Below are 23473 nucleotides of genomic sequence, written 5' to 3'. Positions count from 1 at the left end.
GATCAGCAAAGAAGGGTAGAGGAAAAATTTTCCTTGATAACAGTACTCAACAAATGTTTTTCAAATTCACTAATCCATTTATTCAGCAAGTATTTATTGATCACCATAGGCACTGTGTTAGATGTTGGAGAAGCAAACATGAGGAAGTCACTGTTTTCATCTTCAAAGAGTTGAAAGTATGCTAGAAGAAACAAATATTGTTTAGTGATAAAAATACGTTCAAGTGTAAGCATATAAAGGAGAGTATATATTTTTTAAATATTTTATTTATTTATTTTTAGAGAAGGGAAGACAGGGAGAAAGAGAGGGAGAGAAACATTGATGTGTGGTTGCCTTTTGCTCACCCCCTACTGGGGGCCTGGCCTGCAACCCAGGCTCGTGCCCTGACTGGGAATCAAGCCTGCAACCCTGTGGTTTTTAGGCCAGTGTTCAATCCACTGAGCCACACCAGCCAGGGTGAGAGTATCTTATATGGTGGGTGTCAGCGGCTACATGAATTTTATAGAAAAATAGATGTCAAGAAAAGGGTATAAGAAAAAGGAGGACATAGCTGGAAGAGAAACTGTGGTTTGTGATTCTGGGATCTGTCCAATTCAAAATGCATAAATCTGACCACAATGACTTTGAAACACTATTTTTTTCTGATGGTTGAATATTTGACTGTGATGGTACCTGTTAAAGATGCCTTGATACATTTGTTGTTCTTTCCCTGGCTGGTGTAGCTCACTGGTTTGAGCAAGGGCTGCAAACCAAAGGGTCGCCGATTCCCAGTCAGTGCACATGCCTGGGTTGCAGGCCAAGTCCCCCAGTGAGGGCCACATGAGAGGCAACCATATACCGATGTTTCTCTCCTTCTCTTTCTCCCTCCCTTCCTCTCTCTAAAAGTAAATAAATAAAATATTTTTTTTAATCTGTTGTTCTGTTTTAATCAGTTGCCAACAAGACCACTCCCCTTGAATTATCCATTATTTTCAAGTGCTGTGCAAATGTTTCATTTTCAAGTAAAATCTTAAAATTTACATTTGAATCCTAAGACAGATTTACATTTGAATACCATGTCACTCAGGTGATTTTATGTACTGATGCTATATACCTTGAGCAATTGAAGGTGCCGATTCAAGCTTAAAACCAATGTTCTCCCTGATAATTTTAGCTTCTGAAAATTTATTCTATTTAGGGTTTAAATGTAACATGACCATGGTTTCCTAGTTAACAAGTGGATAACCAAAGACTTAAAATCAGTTATAAAAAATGTTACAGCCTTGGCTAGGTAGCTCAGTTGGTCACAGTGGCTTCCCTATCTATGTGCAGGGGCTGCAAGTTCCATCCCTGGGCAGGGCACATACAAGAGTCAACCAATGAATGTGTGAGTGGAGCAACAAATCTCCCCCCACCTTCCTCTCTCTATAATCAATAAATTTAAAAAAGACAGTTAAAGTGGAGATAGTTTTCAACTAATTTTAATGATCCGAACCAAAGGGAATAAAATTTCTGACCACTTCAGAGTCATTTCCAGAAACAAACTCATCCATTTACTCCAAAAGCATTTATCTTCACTCACTTGCTGTTGGATGCTGGGACAGCAAAGATAATTGAGACACAGATCCTGCCCTTAGTGTGCTGTCTGGAGGTGGAGAACAAAGAGTTGTTACAAAACAGTCTAACATACCTGCAATGTCAGAGAAGAGTCAGGAGAAACCTGGCCTACACAGAGGAATTAGAGAATGCCTGTCAAAGAAGTGATATTGGAATGATCTGAAAAATGATTTTTTCAGTGGGGAGGGGGAGATGGATTGCTGGGCAAGGCAATAATAGCCTATGGAAAGGCACAGAGGTGGGAAGCTTGCCCCTTGGTACTGCTGGTGTAAAGGGCACATATTCATTTCAAACATGGAGCAAGTATTTGAATGTTGACTAGATGTCAGGCTTGAGTAGCTAGAAGTCATTGATCAAGGACTAGCACAGATTTGGAGAGGACTGCACATGTTAAGTTTGAGGGACTTGACAGAGGTGCAGAGGAAACTTCTAGGAGGACACGTAGGAAGGTAGGTGTAGGTCACATCTCATGGCATGAGACCTACCACATGCCAGGTCCTGCAAAGTCGGCTTTATATATAGTATCACATGCAAATGCATATTATCACATTAAATCGCCTGTTGAACAAAAGGATAACTTGACTCATTGGGTAAGTAACATGCAAGTGGATGCTTAGTTATTTACTTCTGGTGCCCCTGCTTTTAACCACACACTATACTGTCTCCCAGTTGTAGAAAAGGCAGCCATTGGTTTTAAGTGATGGCTGAAATCACAGAAGTGTGTAACAGACACTTCTCAGGAGAACTATTGAGAAAGAACCAATAATATAAATGAACATGTTTGTGAAAATATGAAATACTTCTATTTCTAGCCTTTATTGTCAGATTACTTTTGGTGGCATTTACTAAATGAAGTGTGGAATTTCTTTGGGCTGGACTGGGTTTAAGTTATCTGAGTACCAGTAATCCACATCAAAATCAGGACGGATCAGGAAGTAATCGAGTTTTCTGGTACCCTTGCCTCAACCATCCAGGATCTAGGGCACTGTTGTAAAAAATGTTCCTCATTTTTGGTTCCAAGGGTTTCTTTTTCGTGTGACGAAATATATATATATTTTGTAGTAGAGAAGGATGTTCGGCTGCAGATAATTGGAGAGCAGGTGATTACTGACCATTGGTGTTTTCAGGGCGAGACAGTAGCACTAACCCCCATCCCCCACCCTTCCTTCCCCCAGTCTGGAAGGTGCAGAATCCGATAAACCGTGCATCCCACAGCAGCGGCGGGAGCAGACGAGGGATGTTCGCGCTTCCCCAGGAGAGCAGAGGAAGGCAGCCGGAGAGACTCAGGAATGTACGTGCGGAGAATCTGGGCACAGACTGCGGTCTAGAGAGAGCTGAGGGTCCACTGGGCGAGGGGTGGGGCGGCTTTCGAACACAAGTGTGGAAGCGGCTGCCCTAGGCTCACCCTTTGCAGCCGAGGATGCCGGGCGGTAGACCAGATGGCTGAGAACCGGGTGCGCTCCCTCTGCACTCACACAACCTCGCTCTCCAAGCCCCTGGGAACAACCCTCGTGCGGTGACCCGGCCTGCTGGAGCCAGCACCGCAGCTTCTGAGGCGCTGCGGCTTCGGGGACTTCAATGGCCACCAGGGGGCGGGAGCTGCGCCGCGAACAATGGCCGCGCTTGGCCACCAGCAAGCTGAGAGGACGGGAGGAAGGAGGGAGGAAGGAGGGAGGACGGGAGCGCGCCGAGAACAGGGGTGCGCGCGGCGCGGGCCCGGGAGGGCGCGGTGGGAGCGCTGGGAAGGCGGGCATAGGCTGGGGGCGGGGAGCCCGAGGGGTGGAAGCTGACGGCAGCGACAGCGGCGGCCGTGCGGGGTCAGCTCTGTGGAGTGTTTGCCAATGTTGGAATGGTCTGCAAAGGGTCCCTGGCCTGAAGGTAAGTACCCGGCTGGGGGGCGCCCGGAGGCCCTGACTTCCGCCCCGCCGGCAGAGGAGAGACAGAGGGCGCTGGGGAGCCCTGCAGGTCCGCCGCGCGAGGCGAACCCCCAGGAGCCGGCCCTTTCGAGGCCTCCCCTTGCCCGCGCCTCCCCCTTCCTCACGCTAGCTCCGGGCCAGAGGGGGAGGGGAGGAGACTGGTGGGGGCCGGGGACCGGGGAGGGGGCGGATGAACTGGGGTGGGGGCGTGTGGAGCGGGTGGGACGACACAGGTGTCGCCAGGGGAGGAGCTGGGAGGAGGCTGGGAGGCCCGCACAAGTGGGGCGCAGGGGAGGGGGGGCAGGGTATTGAGAACCCCCCCAGAGGGAGCTGGAAGGTGGGGGTCGGACGGGAGAGAAGGCAGGGAGGATAGAGGAGAGGAGATAAAAGGGGAGGGTCTGGGGAGAGTGGGCCTGGGGGTTATTGGGGTGGGGGTGGCTATTTCTGTATAATGGGCAAGTGGTAAAGACGTAACTCATGGAAATGGGGGAGGTAGGTGGGGCCGAAGGGACAAAATAGATCCTATGACAGGCAAGTTCTGCTATGGCTCTTACGATGGCTCGGCTTAAAGGAGGGCTAGTTGGCAGTTAGTGACCTTGCAGGGGTGAAGGGAGTTGGGCGAAGAGACAAAGATCAGTTACAGAATCCTCGGTGTGAGGGCAGCGATGCCAGTCGGTCCTGGGAGAGCTGGGATTGAGGCCGTGGGGGTTCTGCAGAGGCGATTCTGGCGACACCAAGCTGCGATTCTTAGGGAGGGGGCGGGGATAATGGCCTCGGAGGTTCTTGAAGTCCCTGCAAATATGTGCAGAATTTTGCGTTTGTGAATTATCTTTGGAAAGGGTCATCCCCGCAAAGGTTAAGGACTACTTGGGTAGAGAAGGGCCATTCAATTAGGAGAATGTACTAAAGGATTTTAAAGTGGGTGGTTCCTGTAGAAAGGAGAGAAATGATCCTTTAAAGATATTTCACTGTTAGCTGAAAACCTTTATGTTTAACATTTGTTTTCACAATTTTGGTGCACTTTTGCCAAGCAAAATACATCTTCTGATCCATCCTTGTGTTTTCAGAAACCATGGTCAACACTTGAAATCAAAATTCTGATGGACAGGCAAGATAATAGTAACCAAGTGGGAGAAAAGATTGCAGCATTTCTCCTGGGGATATTTCTTCCCTGTTCTGCTCTTAAGATGGTTCAAATATATTGTTAATTAAGCTGCAGTGGGGAAAATCATATTTAATAAAACTGTCTAAACCAAGACATTCTGTATCTCGATTGTTTTGTGCTAGGGCAACTTTGTCATTTTTCAGTTTGTTTACATTTTATTGTAAACGAGAGGTATCACATATAACTTGAATTATAGATTTGCTGCATTTTGCAGTAGACCTGTATTAAAATTTTGAAGCACTTAGGGTAAATTGCGGGTTGTGTATGCTTTTTTCTTTCCCTGCTATGGTTTCAACTCAAGTCCCCATTGCCACCTTTTCATTACATTGCAGTGTCATTTGAAATTTATTCTTAAGTGACCCTAGTTGGTAGGATATGGTGCATATTTCCTCACAAATTATTAATTTTTCCCTAAAAATTTGTTTTGTATTTGTAAAAATGTCACTTTATGATCCAAGTATGTATTATTAACTTCCCATAGAGTGCTATGTAATTTTTAAGTTTTAACTTTTTATTTGGAAATAATTTCAAACTTACAGAAAAGTAGCAAAAATACTCTAATAATACAAAGAACACTCATGTAACCTTTACTTAGATTCACTTGTTATTTTACCCATTTGTCACTTGATCTCTATGACACAGTATTTTTTTCCTGGACCATGATGGTAAGTGTTATGCATCATAGCTCTTTACTCCTAAATACACAGCATGGAAAACATATAACTTGTACATTTTAGGTTATTTAGCTTGCCTGGAATGAAATTCTAGGAAATAGTGGTTTAATCTGGTTTTCAGCAAAGATAAGGATATGAAAAATATCTAAGATGGCCATCAAACTTTTTAGTATATAAACAACACAGTGAGGTTGAGTGGTTTTCCTGTTTTAGGATCAGGTTCTGGAAGACAATTATGACCAGCATTTTTTTTTTTTTGTAGCTAATCTTCTGTTTACTCCTATTACTCTGTCGTCTCCTTTTATGCTAGGCATCTGATTATTTATATGTACACATCATAAAGAGGGAAAAATCTAAATACTATGAATTGGTTAATATTAGACTGAATAGAGATATGCACAGTATGATCAAATCATGTATATACATATTTGTCTCCTCTTAATACTAAAGAAAATATTAAATGAGTGTCTAGAATCCATAATAATTATAATTTATATATTTATAAATATTTGATTTTGAATAAATCCCCAGAGTTGTCCTACAGGTCATACCCATTGTGACAGGACAAATTTTAAGAACTTTAGTCTTTATGTATAAATAAATATATAATGAAGAGAAGACAATTTCAACCAGACCATATTGGATTTTATTTCTAGCACTGGATTATGGGAAAGAAACCCAGCTTCTGGAAAAATAGGGATAACACCTATATCGAAGGTGATGAGGATTGAGTTAATGTAAATATGGCAAAATATGGCACTTGGAATGTAAAATTGGTGTCTTATAAATGTTAATTTTCTTTTTTTCTTGACCGGTGGTATGTGGGTTCTTTTTACCAGAAAAGTTCAGGAGCTGAGACATCTGTATACATAGAATATTTCATAGGCTCTTAGGACATATTAAAACTCATACTCAATTTTTTTATCATCAAAGCAGTTTTCTGGGGGATGCCTACTTTTAAGTAGGTATTTTAGCTAAATACCTACTTTGAGTTGGTATTTAGTTTTGTAGGGGTTTGGTGTCTAAAAGTGGGGATAGTACATGGTTTTGGTTTTCTTACTGTGAAACAAAGACATTTAAGTGAGGATTGTGATGGGTGCTGATATAAAAATTTATATTAGATTAGTATTTCCATTTTATAAAGTACTATTTAATTGTTGAATATTTTGCAGATTTATTATACCCACCTTTTAGTTTATCAGATGGGCCAAATGTAATTCATTCTGAAAGCAGCGAGTTATATCAGCAGTATATTTCAGATACATGCTGGACCTCCTACGTCTTCTCCAGTTAGCAGTGCCCTCTCCATAAACTGCCCGCCTGATTCTGTTTAGTAGCTGGAATCTGAAACTGTTGTAGTGTGCTTGACTGGGTACTACTGTAGGGCATTTTGGGGACATGTTAGAGTTCTCTAAAGATACTTAGCTGTAATTGGAATGAACTGGAAATGGAAACTCTTGACAAAGGAGGGAGAAGTGAATTTTATGAAGCCATAGGCAGTGTAAAATTGCACTGCATTTTATTGATATGCCTTGATATTTTATCAAATTGTTTTAAATATAGGTCAGTACATCAGATATGTCTTAAAAGAAGAAATGAAGTGTTAAAGACGTGCTACTGTAGACATTCCGAATTGTTCACTGCATACTTATGAATTACAAATTTTATTTTGACGTAAATGTAAGATAATGTGTTTGTAAAAAAATAATAGGTTCAGAGTGTCATCCAGTTAGGTCACAGAGTGCTGTGGTAGATGTTATTTTCTTTATTTTGTAATTGTGAAGAAAAGGATTATAGAATATTTAAAATTGTATAGTCAATTTTAAGCAAATAGGTGCTTTCATTTTTGTTTCATCATAAAACTACCTTTTATATCAGAAGATTAGAACTTTAAAAACTGTATCCCTGTATCTTACTGTGTCTACTGCTCAGAATCAGCCACCAGTGTTACCAGACCCTGACACAAAGAAGCACACACTGGTCTAGAGATAAGTGTAGATTTAGAGGTTTACGTTAAAGCAAAGTGAGGTTTCTCAAATTTGATTAATGCTTACTAAGTAATGTTAAATTCTAGAAAGTAAGGGACACAGCCGTGTTTGGTAGTTTACATTGTAACTTCCAAATGAATTATTTACAATTAAAAAATGGAAATTGCGTGGGTCTGTATTTTTAGTCATAGCTAGTATATTTTAATATCATTTGATTAATGCTACACCTTTTAAAAAAGATTTTATTTATTTATCTTTAAATAAAATTAGAGGGGAAGGGGAGGAGAGGAGAGAAATATCAGTGTATGGTTGCCTCTTGTGCGTCCCCTGCTGGGAACTGGCCCACAACACAGGCATGCGCCCTGACTGGGAATCGAACTGCGATCCTTTGGTTCTCAGGCTCACACTCAATCCACTGAGCTACACCAGCCAGGGCTAATGCTACACCTTTTAATGATGTTTATCTTTCAAATAAAATGTAGATGTTTAGGTTTAAGTTTTGTAATTTACCACTTTCTAATTCTAACAGTGCTCATTTTGAAACAGGGAATTAATTCTTTTTTGGCTTACCTAACTATACCTCAAGCACCTGAAGTACCATAGGATTATAGAATTTTAGAATTGAACTGAACTTTCTTATTTATTGTTGCTTAACAAACTACCCCCAAAGTTAAGGGCTTAAAACAACAAACGTTTATTATCTCAGAAATCTGGTCGCAGCTTATCTGGGTGCCTATAGTAGCTCAGGGTCTTTTCTGAGATTGCGGGGAAGCTGCCATGGGGGCTGTAGTCTCATCTGAAAGCTCAACCAGGGGAAGGTGCTTCAAGCTTGAGCACCTTGGCAGGATTCATTCCTTGGGTGTACTGGACTGAAGGCCTCAGTTTCTTGGGCTGTTGGCTGGAGGCCTGCCTCAGTTCTTTGCCGTGTGGGCCTATCCAAAAAGCAGCGGACAGTATGGCAGCTGACTCCCCTCAGGGCAGACAGGAGAGAAAAGCAGAGCAGGTGACCCCTAGAAGAGAAGTTACGGTCTTTTCATAACCCAGTCTTGGAAATGGTAGCTTGTTATTTCTGTTGTTTTCAGTTTGGTAGAGGCTGCCAACTATAAAAACTTCAGTTTACTTTGTAAAGATTTCAACAAAAAAAAAAAAGGAAAAAAAAAGAACCCAGAGATACACAAAGTCATTTACTGAGGCTCAAAAGGTAACTTCTTGAAGAGCTTAGACTAAATCTCAAATTGGCTGGTACGCAGGCTTTGTGCTGTGCCTATATGATTCTCTTGAAAATATAAAATTTGATAAAGATGTTGAGGTCACTTGTAAGAAATGTATTAAAAGCTTTCAGAGTCATTTAGAATTGACCCCAGTTTGTCATTTTGAAAAAATGGTAGCCAAGTACACACCCACACATTTATAATAAGCATATATGTGTGTATGTATGTATGTATGTTTGTGTGTATGGTGTATCTGTATGTATATATGTATCTCAAGAAGTTTTGCCTATGAGGGAGAGTTGAATATTAAAATTTTATGGCATGTTAATTTATACACAAGTTATTAGATAACTCTTGCTGTATATCAAGACTGTGTTACTGCTTTTCAGATAATTTTTGGGGGGCTGTATACGGAATTTATTTTTATGTAAACTTTTCACATTACAAGATCTTACGATTTATTTGTTTATAAATTTGGGTGTTCCTGCCCTTCTTATTATGTATTTTTAAATCAAGTGTATTTGCCACACAAAAAGAAATACAACCATGGTGAGGTCGGACCTGGAAGGATGCGAATTCAGATGTAACACTGGGATGTGTTAGGATGGTGATTTTCCTTTGGAAAATTTTATGTGAAATTTTAATGTGTATGCTATATTTATAATGGTGATAATAAACAGAAACCACAAACAAAAAGTCCAGGTAGGTAACCTGTGTGCTCTTTATTACACCACCTCAGAGAATGCATGTGTGTTGTATCATTGGGTTTAATTGATCTTATATAGGATGGGAACAAAGCCTTTCAAAACCTTTCAAAACCTTATTGGAGCAAGGGGGGTATATATTAAGTATTAGTCTCAGTATATATTAGATATGGGGGAGCATATATTAAATATAAAGTTTTAAATCAAGTTTCACTTTTGCTGGAATTGTCTTAGAGCTCTAGAACAAGGGGTTCTTTGTCTTTGTTCAGTCTAGACCTGCATATTCCAGTGTGGTAGCCACTAGCAGCCTGCGATTATTTACATTTCAGTTAGTATTAAAGAAAATTAAAAATTTACTTTCTGGTTGCATTAGCCACATTTCAAGTGCTGAGCAGCCATATGTGGCTAGTGACAACTGGATTGGACAGCATAGTAGAAAATCATAGAAATTGCTGATACAGGCCTAATTCATTTGATATTTGATTTTGATCAAGGACTTGTGTTTCAAGTGCCAATCATTGAAATCACTGACTAAGTTGAACTTTTTTTCTTCGTTTTCATTTTCCAGTTTTTGGAGCCGTGAAGGATACAGACGTTTGGTCAATATTGTTTTAACATGCTTCAAATCAATCAGGTAAGTTTGCGTTGAGGCCTGCCATACTAATCCGGTGCTCGTGCCATAAATTGTGGAACATTTTTACTCAGTTTTTCTGTAACCATAACCTGACCTCTGCTTTATAGAGCAATTACATGTTATCTGTTCTTTATAGGAGACTGTGCAGGGTACGTTGTTTTGGATGAATAGTGATGATCCTGAATAGCGATAACTTTCAAGAGCATTGAGTGTGCAGAGTAGGTTTTCTGGTTCTTTTTGATGTTCTATTCCTCCAGGACTTGTTGGCATCTTCAGAATGCTGACACCGTGATCTGTCTCCAGTAGTGGCAGTTCTGCAGACTGAAAGCATTCTAGTGACAAACCTTGTGAAGTAGTTGTATCAGTGTGTTAAAAAAGGGTTCCTTTTCTAGGGCATTGGAAATGGCTAGAAGGAAGTGCTCTGCTAAATAAATTATAGCATAGAATGTCTTAGACTCACTGAAAGAAAATTTTTTTTTAGGTCTTGGCATTTCTCCAAGAACTTTATACACCTAATCTTATCCTTCCTGAACAAATTGGGCATTGTATCATAACTATAATATTAGAAAATACTTTGTTTTATTTCGCATTTGCAAATCAAAAAGTTCAATTTCATTGCAAAATTTGATTGCAAGAAGCACTTTTTTTTTGTGATTGAGGAAGTTATACACATCTCTTCCCCCACCCCGGCCTTCTATCCTGCTTACCTTGCCTAAGAAATCTCCAATTCTTGTGCATCACGCACCATCTCTAATGACTTAAAAGTTTACACCTGGTCTAGACTTCTTTTTCTGAGCGTGAGAGTCACGTGGCAGTTACCAGCTTGATTTCTTAACTCGGATGTCTTTATATATCTCAGATTTAACATGTGCACAGGAAACAATCAAAGTGTTTCAGTTACACCAGACTGTTTCAGTTCCTAGATTGGGCAAGGTCAATCTAGCCACAGGGGTTTTGCGTAGATTACCTTGGCCTGGACCTCTCTTTGCTTTCCTGTGCTCAGCTCACTTTACAGGCCTGTCCTTTGCTCTCATAGCACCCTGACTTTCATTTTATTTAGTATCCTGACCTTTTCATGATATTTAAATATGTAATTATTTGCTTCATGTCTGTTCATCATATATTTATTTATATGTACATTGTTAGATGAATGTTTCATGACGGCAGTGACCTTGCTGTACTCTTGTATCCCCAAGTCCTAGAATAGTTCTTGTTGTGTATGGTTTTAATGTGTCTGCTGAATGAGTGGATGAGGGGTGTTGGTGTTGTCATGAAAGCAAGGAGATCTGCATTCTTTTCAACAATAACCGCATAGTTGTTTTGTCAATTTTGGTATTATATGATGCTTGCATTACATAAATGCCATTCATGTAAAATCTCTCCCTTAGGCAAAGTTGTTCTTTGATTCTCTCCTTGCACTAGAAAATCTTTTTGGCAACAAATACTGTTTTTATCAAACACATCACCTATATCAGTTTAAAGGCATCTTAAAGCTATACTGTGCTTAGTGCTTCCTGTACCTTCACAGTGGCTATAAATTCCCATGGGATGCTTTCACAGAGCTTCAGGAGACATGGCTTAAAAAATGGTGCTGACCATCTGAAATTGCCTCTAATTGACCTTATGATACCTGCCATTAACTGTATGGGTGTAATTGGAATAGTTTGCTTTATGTTCTACTGAAGACGGATGGAAAAGATCATTTTATGCCAGTTAGCATCACGGAAAATAGTTTATAGATCAGTCCTACTCAGGATTTACTGGGTGCTACCCATCATGTCGAGTCAGGTGTTTGCATAATTATTAAGCAACATTCTGCATGGCTGCAAACAGGTCCATGGTTAGAAACATGTCCCAAACAGGGGCTTTGGTTAGAAATTGTCTATAAGTGTCTGCAGATACACATACCTTGCTTGTAATATATATGTATTCATAGATCCAGTTAAGGACCCTTTCTTGTTATTGACTAAATTTTATCCCTCCAAAATGTTTGAGTTTGAGGGGGGGAAAGTTAGCCTAATTTGGATTATAGAAGTTATAGGGAAGACTGTATCTTCAGCCAAGCCTAAAGTCACTTTGAATTCTTCAACTTCTGAGTGATTGTTATGTTCACTCATTTTCACGGTGAGTGCTTTCCCTTTAGAGTGAGGATTCTTGAGATAAATGTGACAAAAGTCTATTGAATCCGACACTCCATTCGAAGCAATCGAAGTTTTTCCTTATGTGATTTTCAACACTGTCTTTAGGATTAGTAGTACATTTTTATTTGGGAGGTCACTTTATTGTCTTAAAATGCCTGAATAATACTAACAAATTCTTCCAAGTATGTTCTTAGAACTAATTAAAACCTAGGCTGTTGAATACTAAGTTATTTGATTTTCTTATATTAATCCTATCTGACATTATTATTATTGGGCAACTTGGGAATGTTTATGTTCTGTTAGAATAATGAATGACACTTCTGCCTTTAAATTGTGTTCCTCAGTTTTACTTTTCTGTTTTAGGAATGTGTCTTATTATCTGTGTGTAACTCATATAGAAAAGTTAGGTGGTACAAGTAAGCAAGAATAAAAAATCACAAATAATTCCACTATTCTTTTGCAGAGATAATCACTGCTAATATTTTGGGGTGTAAACGTCTAGATATTTTTATGCAGGTATGTTTTTGTGTGAATATATGTTATTTTAAAATCTGAGATTATACAACACCTAATATTCTGAATTGTCCTAATAATCACAGTTTGGAAGTACTAAAATTTATTTAGTTAAGTCCTTATTGTTGGACAGATTTTATATTACAGTTAGTGCCATGGTGAGACATTTTTTACACACATCTGTGTTCCTCTGTCTATTATTTTCTTGTAATTAATCACTAGAAATGAAAATCCTAGTCAAAGGGGTATATAGATTTTAAAGATATTTAATGCATAAATATGAAAAATACAAAATTATATCTATTAGAAGTTTATTAGAATGCCTGTTTCCTTACATCCTTGAAAAAATTTTAATGTTAGCCAATCTGACAAAAAGTGTTACTTTAATTTGCATTCCTATGATTTGATTTTATTGTTTCTTTTGGTTTCATCTTTTGTGAATTACTTATATGTGTCCACTGGTATATTTTTCTTTTTATTTGTAAATAAAATTCTTTTGATTATACCTCCCTTGAGAATTTTCTGTGCTAATATTTATAATCATTGTTTTATATATTTTTATTCATTATTTAATAAACAGCTAATGGAAACCTATGTAGGAGTTTGGTATAGTTTTGACCTTTCTCCTTGATGAGTAATTATGAGCCCTGAGGGAGAGGAAACCCATCTTAACATGAAGCTGTAACAAATAAAAATTACAGAGACATATGAGCTGTGAAATATGTTAAAATGAGTGGCTCACGTAGGGCAGATTTTTTGGGGTTAATTGGTTAGGCACACTTGACAGGGCAGTGTGTTTTAAGGGGTTCGGGAGTCTGTATTAGGCAGCTTTAGCGTTGGGAGAGCCCAGAGCAGAGGCGTAAAAGAAGTGTGACTTAAAAAACAGAAACAAATGACAAAACTACTAGGCCCAGTGGTTGTGGCTCAATGTGTTGGGTGTCCTTCCTGCAAACTGAAGGGTTGCTGATTTGATTCCCAGTCAGGGCACATGCTTGGATTGTGGGCCAAGTCCTTGGTTGGGGGTGTGTGAGAGGCAGCTAAACAGTGTTTCTCTCATGCATCTGTGGGGGCAACTTTGCCTGCAAAGTCCCCCCATCTGCCATGGATGAAAATAAAACTACCAAGACACGATCTACTTGGGGAGGAGAGGTGGTCAATCTCAGAGGAGGAAGACCAGGAGCCCCTTCCTCAATGGCTTTTATTGGGTTGTAATACACAGGAATACAGGCAGCGAGGATCAAACAGTAGATAACATTTCAGAGAAACCTGAGGGCTTAGTCTGAGTCAGTGTCTGTCAGGTAAGGGGGTTGCAGAAACTTTGAGAGACGTACTGGTTTCCTGCTGGGATCCTTATCATATGAATGAAAGTACTCTTAGCAAAGCAGGCTTCACAGGACTTTAGGAATTCCTTCTTATACCCGATAACCCCAGATCCTGCTCTAGCTGGCAAGGGGCTGCACTACCTCCCCCATCATAGGTTTTAGGCTTAAGTGCATTAGAGCCACGAAGTGTTTCTCCCAGATGGAAATGGGGACTTGGGCTATGTCATAATAGCTGGGGAGTGAGGGTCCATCACCTCCTCTTTGTTGCAGCCCGCTGAGTCCTTCCTTGAGGGCCTCCTAAGTGATCGTGTCTGGCTTAGGTTGCCCCCCGCCCCCGAGGGGTCTTATCCATCATAGACTAACGGACCAAGCACTGGGGGCTCCGGAGAAGCAGAAGCAGCACTGCTGCCAGAAACAAGCTTTGTCTCCTCAGTGGCTCACATTCTGGAGGTCGCTCGCTCAGCCTTAGCCATGGAGGGGAAGTTACAACTCCTGAAACCAAGCAGAGTGGTTCCCAACATGCATCAATGTTTCTTTTCTTTCCCCCCTACCTTCCTCTCTCTCTAAAAATAAATAAATAGCCCTGGCTGGTGTAGCTCAGTGGATTGAACATGGGCCCTGCAAACCAAAGGGTTGCCGGTTCGAATCCCAGTCAGGGCACATGCCAGGCCAGGGCCCTGGTAGCAGGGCATGTGCAAGGTAACCACATGTTGCTGCTTCTCTCCCTCTCTTTCTCCCTCCCTTCCCCTCTTTCTAAAAATTAATAAAATCTTAAAAAAAAAAGAAATAAAATAAAATAAAAAATACTAAGTTAAAAAAAAATAAAAGAGGTTTAAATGGTTTCCCTTAAAGAGGTTTTGTAGTAGGTACTGGGAACATTGACACCGAGAGGAAGCTTTCAGGCCTGACTCGAGTGGAATGGGAGGACAGGCAAGACAGAAGAGAATTTCAGTGTCCTCTACAGGACAAGAGGGAGCGAGGTGATTGTTACATTGGGAGAATAAAACTGCACCACAATACACTATAAAGTGTATAAATCCTTATGAGTCTCAAGAAACAAAGACCTAGAGTTTAAGGGATGATGATTCGTATCTCACAGGTTGTGAGGAGTAATGGAGGTAAAAAGGCAAATGTTTAGTGTTAGTTCTTGGACTATTAACTACTGCAGTCACAGTATTTGTATGTATGTCGCTGCTGCTGTTGCAGTCACTGTTGCTGTTGGCTCTTGAGATTGATGAGGGAGGCCGATGTTTCGGTTGGTCTGTTGGAGGAATGGAGCACTTGAACATTTCTCAAGACCAGGTCAGCTATACGTGTTCTCCTTCTCTTTCTTGTCAGAGGCACCAGGAACTCTATTGTTTTCTCTTAAAACCTGCTACCACTTACTCTTAGTTATTTTTTCCTCTGAGTTTGGTTGTGGGGTAAGGTCTACAATCTGCGTATCTGTCTTGAAGTGATAGGATGCAGTCTACAGTTAGAGTATTGAAAAAATAGTAAACTACTCTGAGAATTAGCTGCCATGTTATGAATCGCCCTGTGGAGACTCCCTACATGGTGAGGAATTGAGGCCTCCTGCCAACAGCTGACGAGGAACTGAGGCCTCCAGCCTATCGTGTGTAACTGAGCCTTCTTTGAAGCAGATCTCCCTGCCCTTGTCAGGCCTCCAGCCCTAGTCTACTGGCCCACCAACATCTTGACTGCAACCTCATGAGAAATCCTGAGCCAGACCACCCAGCTAAGATGCTCCTTGATTGCCAAACCTCAGAAATTCTTAGGGCTAACTTGTTATGCAGCAGTAACATATACCCTTCCTTTATAAACACGTACCTTTCCTTTATAAACTTGAAAACATACAAACATATACACCATGGTTTTGAGATGTTAGATGACAGGTGGCACCAGACCGTGATCCCTGAGAGTAGAAACAAATGGGATGAGCTTTTGCATTGCACCAATTTACAGGAGAGCTTAGAGGTGTTTTACAGGCTGCAGTGCAAGGAGAAAGTACCATTGTTGGGATAGGAACACAGATAAAAGTTTGGAAAGACCACCCTGGCTGGTGTGACTCAGTGGAATGAGCACTGCCCTTCGAATCAAAGAGTCACCAGCTTGATTCCCAGTCAGGGCACATGCCTGGGTTTTGGGCAAGGTCCCCAGTAGGGGGCCTGTGAGAGGCAATCACACACTGATGTTTCTCTCCCTCTCTTCCCCCTGTCTAAAAATAAATAAATAAAAGCTTTCAAAAAAGGTTTTGGAAGACTAAGGTGGTTAGAATTGCAGGCCAGAGTACCAGAGAGAAGGGAGCTGTAGGAGACAGGTATATTGAGTATATATTAAAGTAGAAGAGTGCATTCAAGTGTGTATGCATTCTGGAGATCTGCAGAGGGTTCCCCCTCAGCCTTTGGCTGAGTTGTGATCTGTAGACGATGACAGGACCTACTCAAAATCAGGGAAAGAACTACTGGAAAACAGTAAGAAAACAATTTCTTACAGAGCTCACAGAATGCTGGGAATATTTTGTGTCTCCATTATCCAGACCTTGTAAAGACCTTGTAACATTGTACATAGTGCATTGGGAAGAGTCCTCAGAAGGCTCCAGGTGATTCCAAGTAACGAAACTGCATAAGAACAAAGCCTGACACTATTTAGAGGAGTACAACACAATTCACAACCCAACAGTATGAAATTTATGGGCAAATTACTAGAAACAGAGATTATTATAACTGACTCAAGAAGAAATAGAAAATATAAACGATTGAATCAATAATAGAAAAAACTCACGCCCAAACAAAGAAGAGTCCAGGATGAGATGGCTTTACTAGTGAAAAATACCAAACATTTATTTACTTATTTTTAAATATTATTTTCAACTTTAGAGAGAGGGGAAGGGAAGGGGAAAGAGAGGGAGAGAAGCATCAATTGGTTGCCTTGTGTACACACCCCTGGGGACCTGCAATCCAAGCATGTGCCTTGACCAGGAATCAAATTGGTTACCTTTCAGTTTGCAGGACAGTGCCCAGTCAACTGAGCCATAACAGTCAGGGCTCTACCAAACATTTAAAGAATTGGCACCAATCCTTAGATTCTTAAAAAAAAAAAAAAGGACAGGATAACTTATTCTAAACAAAGGTACTGTGAGAAAACAACAACAAAGATTTTCCTAAATGCATCATATAGTGTGTATGCTGTAGTGACTGGCTTATTTCACTCAGCATAGTGTCTTATGGCAATTTGCGTGGCTCAGTTGTGGCGCTGTCTGTGAGGGAGGTGTCAGGGAGTAATATAGCTTGTTCTACTCTTGCCCCGCTTTTTGTTACTTCCCTTGTTTCCACAAGCAGATTGTGCTCTTTCAGGTGTTGATTTCCAGGTAGGTGAGTTTTCTAGACTTTGTAGGAAACTTTGGCCCTCTCCAGTGGACACTCCTGTGAGACTGGGAATTTCTCTCACCATGATAACCCTCACAGGTTTTTGCATCCAGAGGTTTTGAGTCTTTAGTTTCCTGTGCTGAAATCCCGGGTTTTGCAGTCTGTCTTGCTTCCCAGTCATTCCTCCTGGCATATCCACGTGTGAATGTGGGACCACCTGGTCGGCCAGCCTTGGCTTGTCTTGCTTGGTTCACTGCCTTGATGTGCGTACTGTCTGTCCTGGCTTCCCATCTATGCCCCTCTTACAAGTCTGGATGATTGTTTATTTAACAGCTTGGTTGTCGGACTTCCATGCAGTTTGATTTTCTGGCAGTTCTAGGTTTTCTTTTGTTTTCAAATTGGTTGTTACCCTTCTTTTGGTTGTGCAAAGAAGTGAAGCATTTCTACATATGCCTTTATCTTGGCTGGAACTCAATTATTGAACTATCATTTAAAATTGAAGAAGTCATAAGGAGCTTTCCTGAAAAGAAAAAGTTGCAGGAGTTTGAAAACACCAAACCAATAGTGAAAAATGTTAATGGGGTTGCTTTAAGAAGGAGAAGAAAAATAGCAAGGGGAGGAAAATAGCCTAACAAAAAATGGCACTAAATAGGTATGTATCAGTAATCTCTTTAAATGTAAATGTCTTAAATGTTCCAACAAAAAGACATAGGGAAGGTGAATAGAACAAGATTCATGTATATGCTGCTCCCAAGAAAATCATCTCAGATTGAAAGATGCACACAAACTAAACTAAAAGGGATAGAAAAAGGTATTTCAGGCAAATGAGAGGAAATAAAATCTGTCGTAGCAGTATTGATATCAGACAAAATAGACTTTAAAACTAAGGCTATAATAACAGACAAAGGACACCATATAATAATAAAGGTAACAGTCCACAAAGAGGATATAATTGTAGTAAATATTTATGCACCCAATATGGGAGTACCTACATAAGTAAAACAAACCTTGAAGGACATAAAGGGAAAGATGGACATAAAGGGAGAGATGGATACAGTCATAGTTGGGGATTTTATACCCCATTGACTCAATGGATAGATATTCCAGAAAGAACATCAATAAGGAGACAGCTGCCTTAAATGACACACTAGGTAAAATGGATTTCATTGATATCTTTAGAGCATTTCACCACAAAGTACCAAAATTTACAGACTTTTTAAGTGCACATGTAATGTTTTCTGAGGTAGACCACATGTTAGTACAGAAAACAAGTCTCAGTAAATTTAAGAAGATTGAAATCATATCATGCCTCTGAACACTATGCTATGAAACTAGAAATCAATCACATGAAAAGCACTGAAAAACAAGCAAAGACATGGAAGCTAAACAATATGTTGTTAAACAATGAAAGGGCCAATAATGAGATCAAGGAGGAAATCAAAAGATACCTTGAAACAAATGAAAATGAGGTCACAACCATAAAAAATCTGTGGGACACTGGGAAAGCCATTCTAAGAAGAGAAATCATAGCATTACAGGCCTATATCAGAAAACAAGAGAAAAACTCAAACAGTCTAACTTTATACTTAAAGTAACTTGAAAAAGAACAACAAACAAAGCCCAATGTGAGTACAAAGAAGGAAATAATAAAGGTCAGTGCAGAAATAAGTGAAGTAGAGTCTAAAAAAATGAGACAAAAGATCAATGAATCCAAGAGCTTCTTCTTTGAAAAGAAAAACCAGATTGACAACCCTTTGCCAAACTCATTAATAAAAAAGGAGAGAGTATTCAGATGAAATCTGAAATGAAAGAGGAGAAATAACAGCTGACACCAAAGAAATACAAAGGATTGTAAGAAAATATTAGGAACAATTATATACCAACAAACTGGATTACCTGGAGGAAATGGATAAATTCCTAGAAACATGCAATCTTCCAAAACTAAATCAGGAAGAATTACAGAATTGGAATAGATGGATTATACCTAATGAAATGGAAGCAGTCATCAAAACTCCCTAACAAACAAAAGCTCTAGACCAGATGGTTTCATAGGTGAATTTTACTAAATATTCTATGAAGAACTAACATCTCTCCTCAAACTATTTTATAAAATTCAAGAGGAGGGAAGGCTTCCAAACTCATTTTACAAGGCCAGCATTATCTTAATTCCAAAACCAGATAAAGATACTACAGAGAAAGAAAATTATAGGCCTAGTTCCTTGATGAACATAGATACTAACATCCCCAACAAATTGTTAGCAAACCAAACACAGCCATGCAGAAAAAAGATCATACATTGTGATCAATGAAATTTATTCTGGGACTGTAAGGATGGTACAACATTTGCAAATTAGTAAATGTGATTCACCACAAACAGAATTGAGGATAAAAAACACATGATCATATCAATAGATGCAGAAAGAGCTTTTGATAAAATCTAGCACCCATTTATGATCAAAACAATCCTCAAAGTGGGAATAGAGGAAACATAGCTAAATATAATAAAGGACATGTATGACAAACCCACTGCTAACATCATACTCAGTGGTGACAACTACAGCATTCCTCTTAAGATTGGGAACAAGACAGGATGTCTGCTTTCACCTCTCTTATTCAACATAGTACTGGAAACCCTAGCCACAGCAATCAGACAAGAAGATTAAATAAAAGGCACCCATACTGGCAAGGAAGAAGTAAAACTGTTGTCATTTGCAGATGACATGATACTGTACATGGAGAACCCCAAAGATTCTACCAAATAACTACTAGAACTGATAAGTGAATTCAGGAAAGTAGCAGTAGACAAAATTAATATTCAGAAATCAGTTGCAGTTTTATATGCCAGCAATGAACTAACAGAAAGGGAATTTAGTCCTGGCTGGGGTGGCTCAGTGGATTAAGTGCTGGCCTGTGAACCAAAAGGTCACTGGTTTGATTCCTGGTCAGGATACATGCCTGGATTGTGGGCCACATCCCCAGTTGAGGGTGTGTGAGATGCAGCCAGTTCCTGTATCTCTTGCACCTTGATATTTCTCTCCTTCTCTTTTTCCCTTCCTTCCCTTCTCTCTCAAAGGAAATGAATAAAATCTTATTTAATAAGTTGAAACTTAAAACAGTGCATTGAGAATTGCAAAAAATAAAATAAAAAAGTACATAGGATGAAACCTAAACAAGGATGTTAAAGACCTGTACTTGGAGAAATATAAGACACTGAAGAAAGAAAGAGAAGAAGATACAAATATCATGTTCATCAATAGGAGGAATTAACATCATTAAAATGTCCATACTACTTCAAACAATCTATAGATTCAATGCAATTCCTATCAAGATTCCAATGACATGTTTCACAGTACTAGAGCAAATATTTTAAAAATTCATATGGAACTACAAAAGGACCACATACCACCAGATGTCCTGAGAAAGAAGAACAGAGTTGGAGGAATTATGCTACCTAATATGAAACTGTACACACAATAAGGCCATAGTAAACAAAACAGCCTGGTACTGGCATAAAAACAGACATGTAGATCAATGGTACAGCATAGAGATTCAAGAAATAAACCTACACCTTAATAGTCAATATTATACATAGGAAGCAAGTACATACATGGGCTAAGGATAGTTTAGTCAATAAGTAGTGTTGGGAAAATTGAATAGATATGTACAGAAAAATAATACTAGACCACCTTCTTACACCATACACAAAAATAAATTCAAAATACATGAAAACCTTAAATGTTAGACTAGAAACCATAAAAATTATAGATGAAAACATAGGCAGCAATATCTCAGACATTGCTTGTAGCAATATTTTATCGGATATATCTCTCCAGGCGTGGAAACAAAAGAAATGGGACTACATCAAACTAGAAAGTTTGCACAGCAAAGGATATTGTCAACAAAATAAAAAGACAACCCACAGAATGTGAGAATATATTCACTGATACATCTGATAAGGGTTATTATTCAGAATTCATGAAGAACTTATAAAAGTCAACATGAATAAAAACAACCCAGTTAAAAAATGGTGGAAGAGCTAAATAAACACTTCTGCAAAGAGGACATACAGATGGCCAATAGACGTGAAGAGATGTTCAGCATCAATAGCTATCAGAGAAATGCAAATTAAAACCACTGTGAGATATCATCTCATTCCTGTCAGAATGGCTGTCATCAATAAATCAGCAGATGGCAAGTGCTGGTGAGGATGTGGAGAAAGGGGAACACTTTTCCACTGTTGGTTTGAATGCAGACTGGTGTAGCCACTGTGGAAAGCAGTATGGAACTACCGCAAAAAATTAAAAATGGATCTATCTTTTGACCCAGTGTTCCCACTTTGGGGAATATAACCTAAGGAACATAAAACATTGATTTGAAAGAACATAAGCATCCCCACATCCTTGCAGCATTCTTTACAGTTGTTAAGATATTGAAGGAGCCCAAATGTGCATCAGTAGATGAGTGCATAAAACATCAGTGGGACATTTATGCAATGAAATAGTAGTCAGCCCTAAAAAAAGAAAATTCCACTCTTTGCAACAGTATGGATGGACCTGGAGAACATTATGCAAATAGAATAAGCCAGTCAGAGAAAGACAAATACCACATGATTTCACTCATGTGGCATCTGATGAACTAACTGAGCTAACAAGGAAGATAGGGACAAGACTTCTAGATAGAGAGCTGGATGACAGCTAGTAGCAGGTAGATTGGAGGGGTAGAGGCACTGATCAGAAAGGAAAAAGGTCTTATGAACATGGAGAACAGTATGGTGATTGCTGGGGGAAGGAGATTATGTGCAGTCTAAATGGTAATAGAAAAAAGTACAATAAAGATTAAATTAAAAAAATAATGGTGCCATTAACTGGCCAGATGTCTCCATTGCCTTATTTATAATGAGGCCAGGCCATGTTGAAAAAGATTATCTTTTTTCTTGAGGGACTCAGGGTCAAATTTCTCCCAGGTGGCCAGTATGCACTCCAGAGGGGGTCTCTAGAGAGACTGTGGATTGGTTCCCCATCTTTGGAGGGACATATATGTAACATGCTGAGATTTAGAAGTGTCCCTTTAAGTTTCTGGGCTGTCTGGGGTGTCCTCTGGTACAGTAGGGCAGGTACTATGCCTTCTTGGAACTAATTGGTGTGTGGAGTCCTACCCTGTACCCTGGACCAGCACTCACAGTGATGGCCAGGAATGGTGATGATGAACTTTGCTCAGTATCTAGCTTTGTACTGGGCCCTGGCAGAGAGTGAACACCTGACCATGAGACATCAAATGAGTGTACAACCTGAGCTGCCCATCACGAACTGCGTGTTCTCTGATCCATCAGGCTGCAAAGCTAGGCATATACCTCAGTGTTCTATTATCAAATGAGAGTGAAACTGCTCAGAATATGTTGCCTATTCCTGCCACATTTGCCACCTCTTCCTCAGTCAATACCCAAGGCCTCATGGCAAATTCTGTATGATCAACTGATGGAAGAAGAAAGAGCTCAGGCCTGGAACCAACTGGAAGTGAATGTTTGCAGTGCTACAGGAAGGCCCTGAAAGGTATTAGAGAAGGGAAATCCTTTCAGTGAACCTAACTTCAAATAGTACATTCAGCTCTCCATATTTGCAGGTTTTGTGTCTGTGGATTCAACCAACTGGGGATGCAGAATTTTTGGAAAAAAATTACATTGTTGTTGATGTATACTGTGTAGTTAGGGCTACAGTGCTTGCATCTGTACTGAACACATAACAGAGTTTTCTTGTCATTATTTCCTAAACAATACAGTAGAGCAACTGTTTACATAGTATTTATATTGTGTTTTTAGTAACCGAGGAATGATTTAAAGCATACAAGAGAATGTATGTAGGTTAGGTGGAAGTACTATTTAATATATGCCATTTTATATAAGGGCTTCAGCGTCTATGGATTTTGGTATCTGTGGAGGTCTGGAACCGATAACCCACAAATTTTGAGGGACAACTATTCATATAGTTGTCTGTCTAGGTGGAGACAGAAACTCAGAAGTTTGAAGGTACACATTTTCACGGGATAGATGGTTTGGTTGGATAATTAGGACTGGAGGACTGGTAATAAGGAGGCCTATGGGAGAAGGTATGTGGCGCGCCCTTAACAGAAAAAGGGGCTATTTGTACTCTGTGCAAATATTCCTGCTAAAGATACCCATTTCAGAGGAGACTTTCAATAAATAGATGGACCAGATGACTAGTTCTGTAGATGTCAGTCATTTCCTTTC

The 23473-nt window shown here is 39.8% G+C and overlaps 1 protein-coding gene across 6 annotated transcripts in view; it reads left to right on the top strand.

The window, feature by feature from the left end:
- The first annotated feature begins 3329 nt into the window (after nt 1–3329).
- Nucleotides 3330–23473, top strand: part of STAU2 (staufen double-stranded RNA binding protein 2) — a 365226-nt gene continuing 345082 nt past the window's right edge. For 2 of the 6 annotated variants that reach the window (XM_053661198.1, XM_053661195.1), the window contains exons 1-3: nt 3330–3474; nt 9823–9888; nt 12493–12545. In XM_053661198.1, coding sequence (XP_053517173.1) covers nt 12540–12545 — 6 coding nt within the window. In that variant the 5' untranslated portion in view covers nt 3330–3474; nt 9823–9888; nt 12493–12539. Of the gene's footprint in view, nt 3475–9820; nt 9889–12492; nt 12546–23473 lie in introns of those variants that run through there. The other 4 variants (XM_053661197.1, XM_053661193.1, XM_053661196.1 and 1 more) reach the window with 4 other exon arrangements.

This window comes from Artibeus jamaicensis, unplaced genomic scaffold (assembly GCF_021234435.1).
Source record: "Artibeus jamaicensis isolate MK-2021 breed Jamaican fruit bat unplaced genomic scaffold, CSHL_Jam_final scaffold_916, whole genome shotgun sequence".
Classification (NCBI taxonomy): Eukaryota; Metazoa; Chordata; class Mammalia; order Chiroptera; family Phyllostomidae; genus Artibeus; species Artibeus jamaicensis.
The sequence above is the reverse complement of the archived record's forward strand: the minus strand, read 5'-3'. Positions and strand labels throughout refer to the sequence as shown.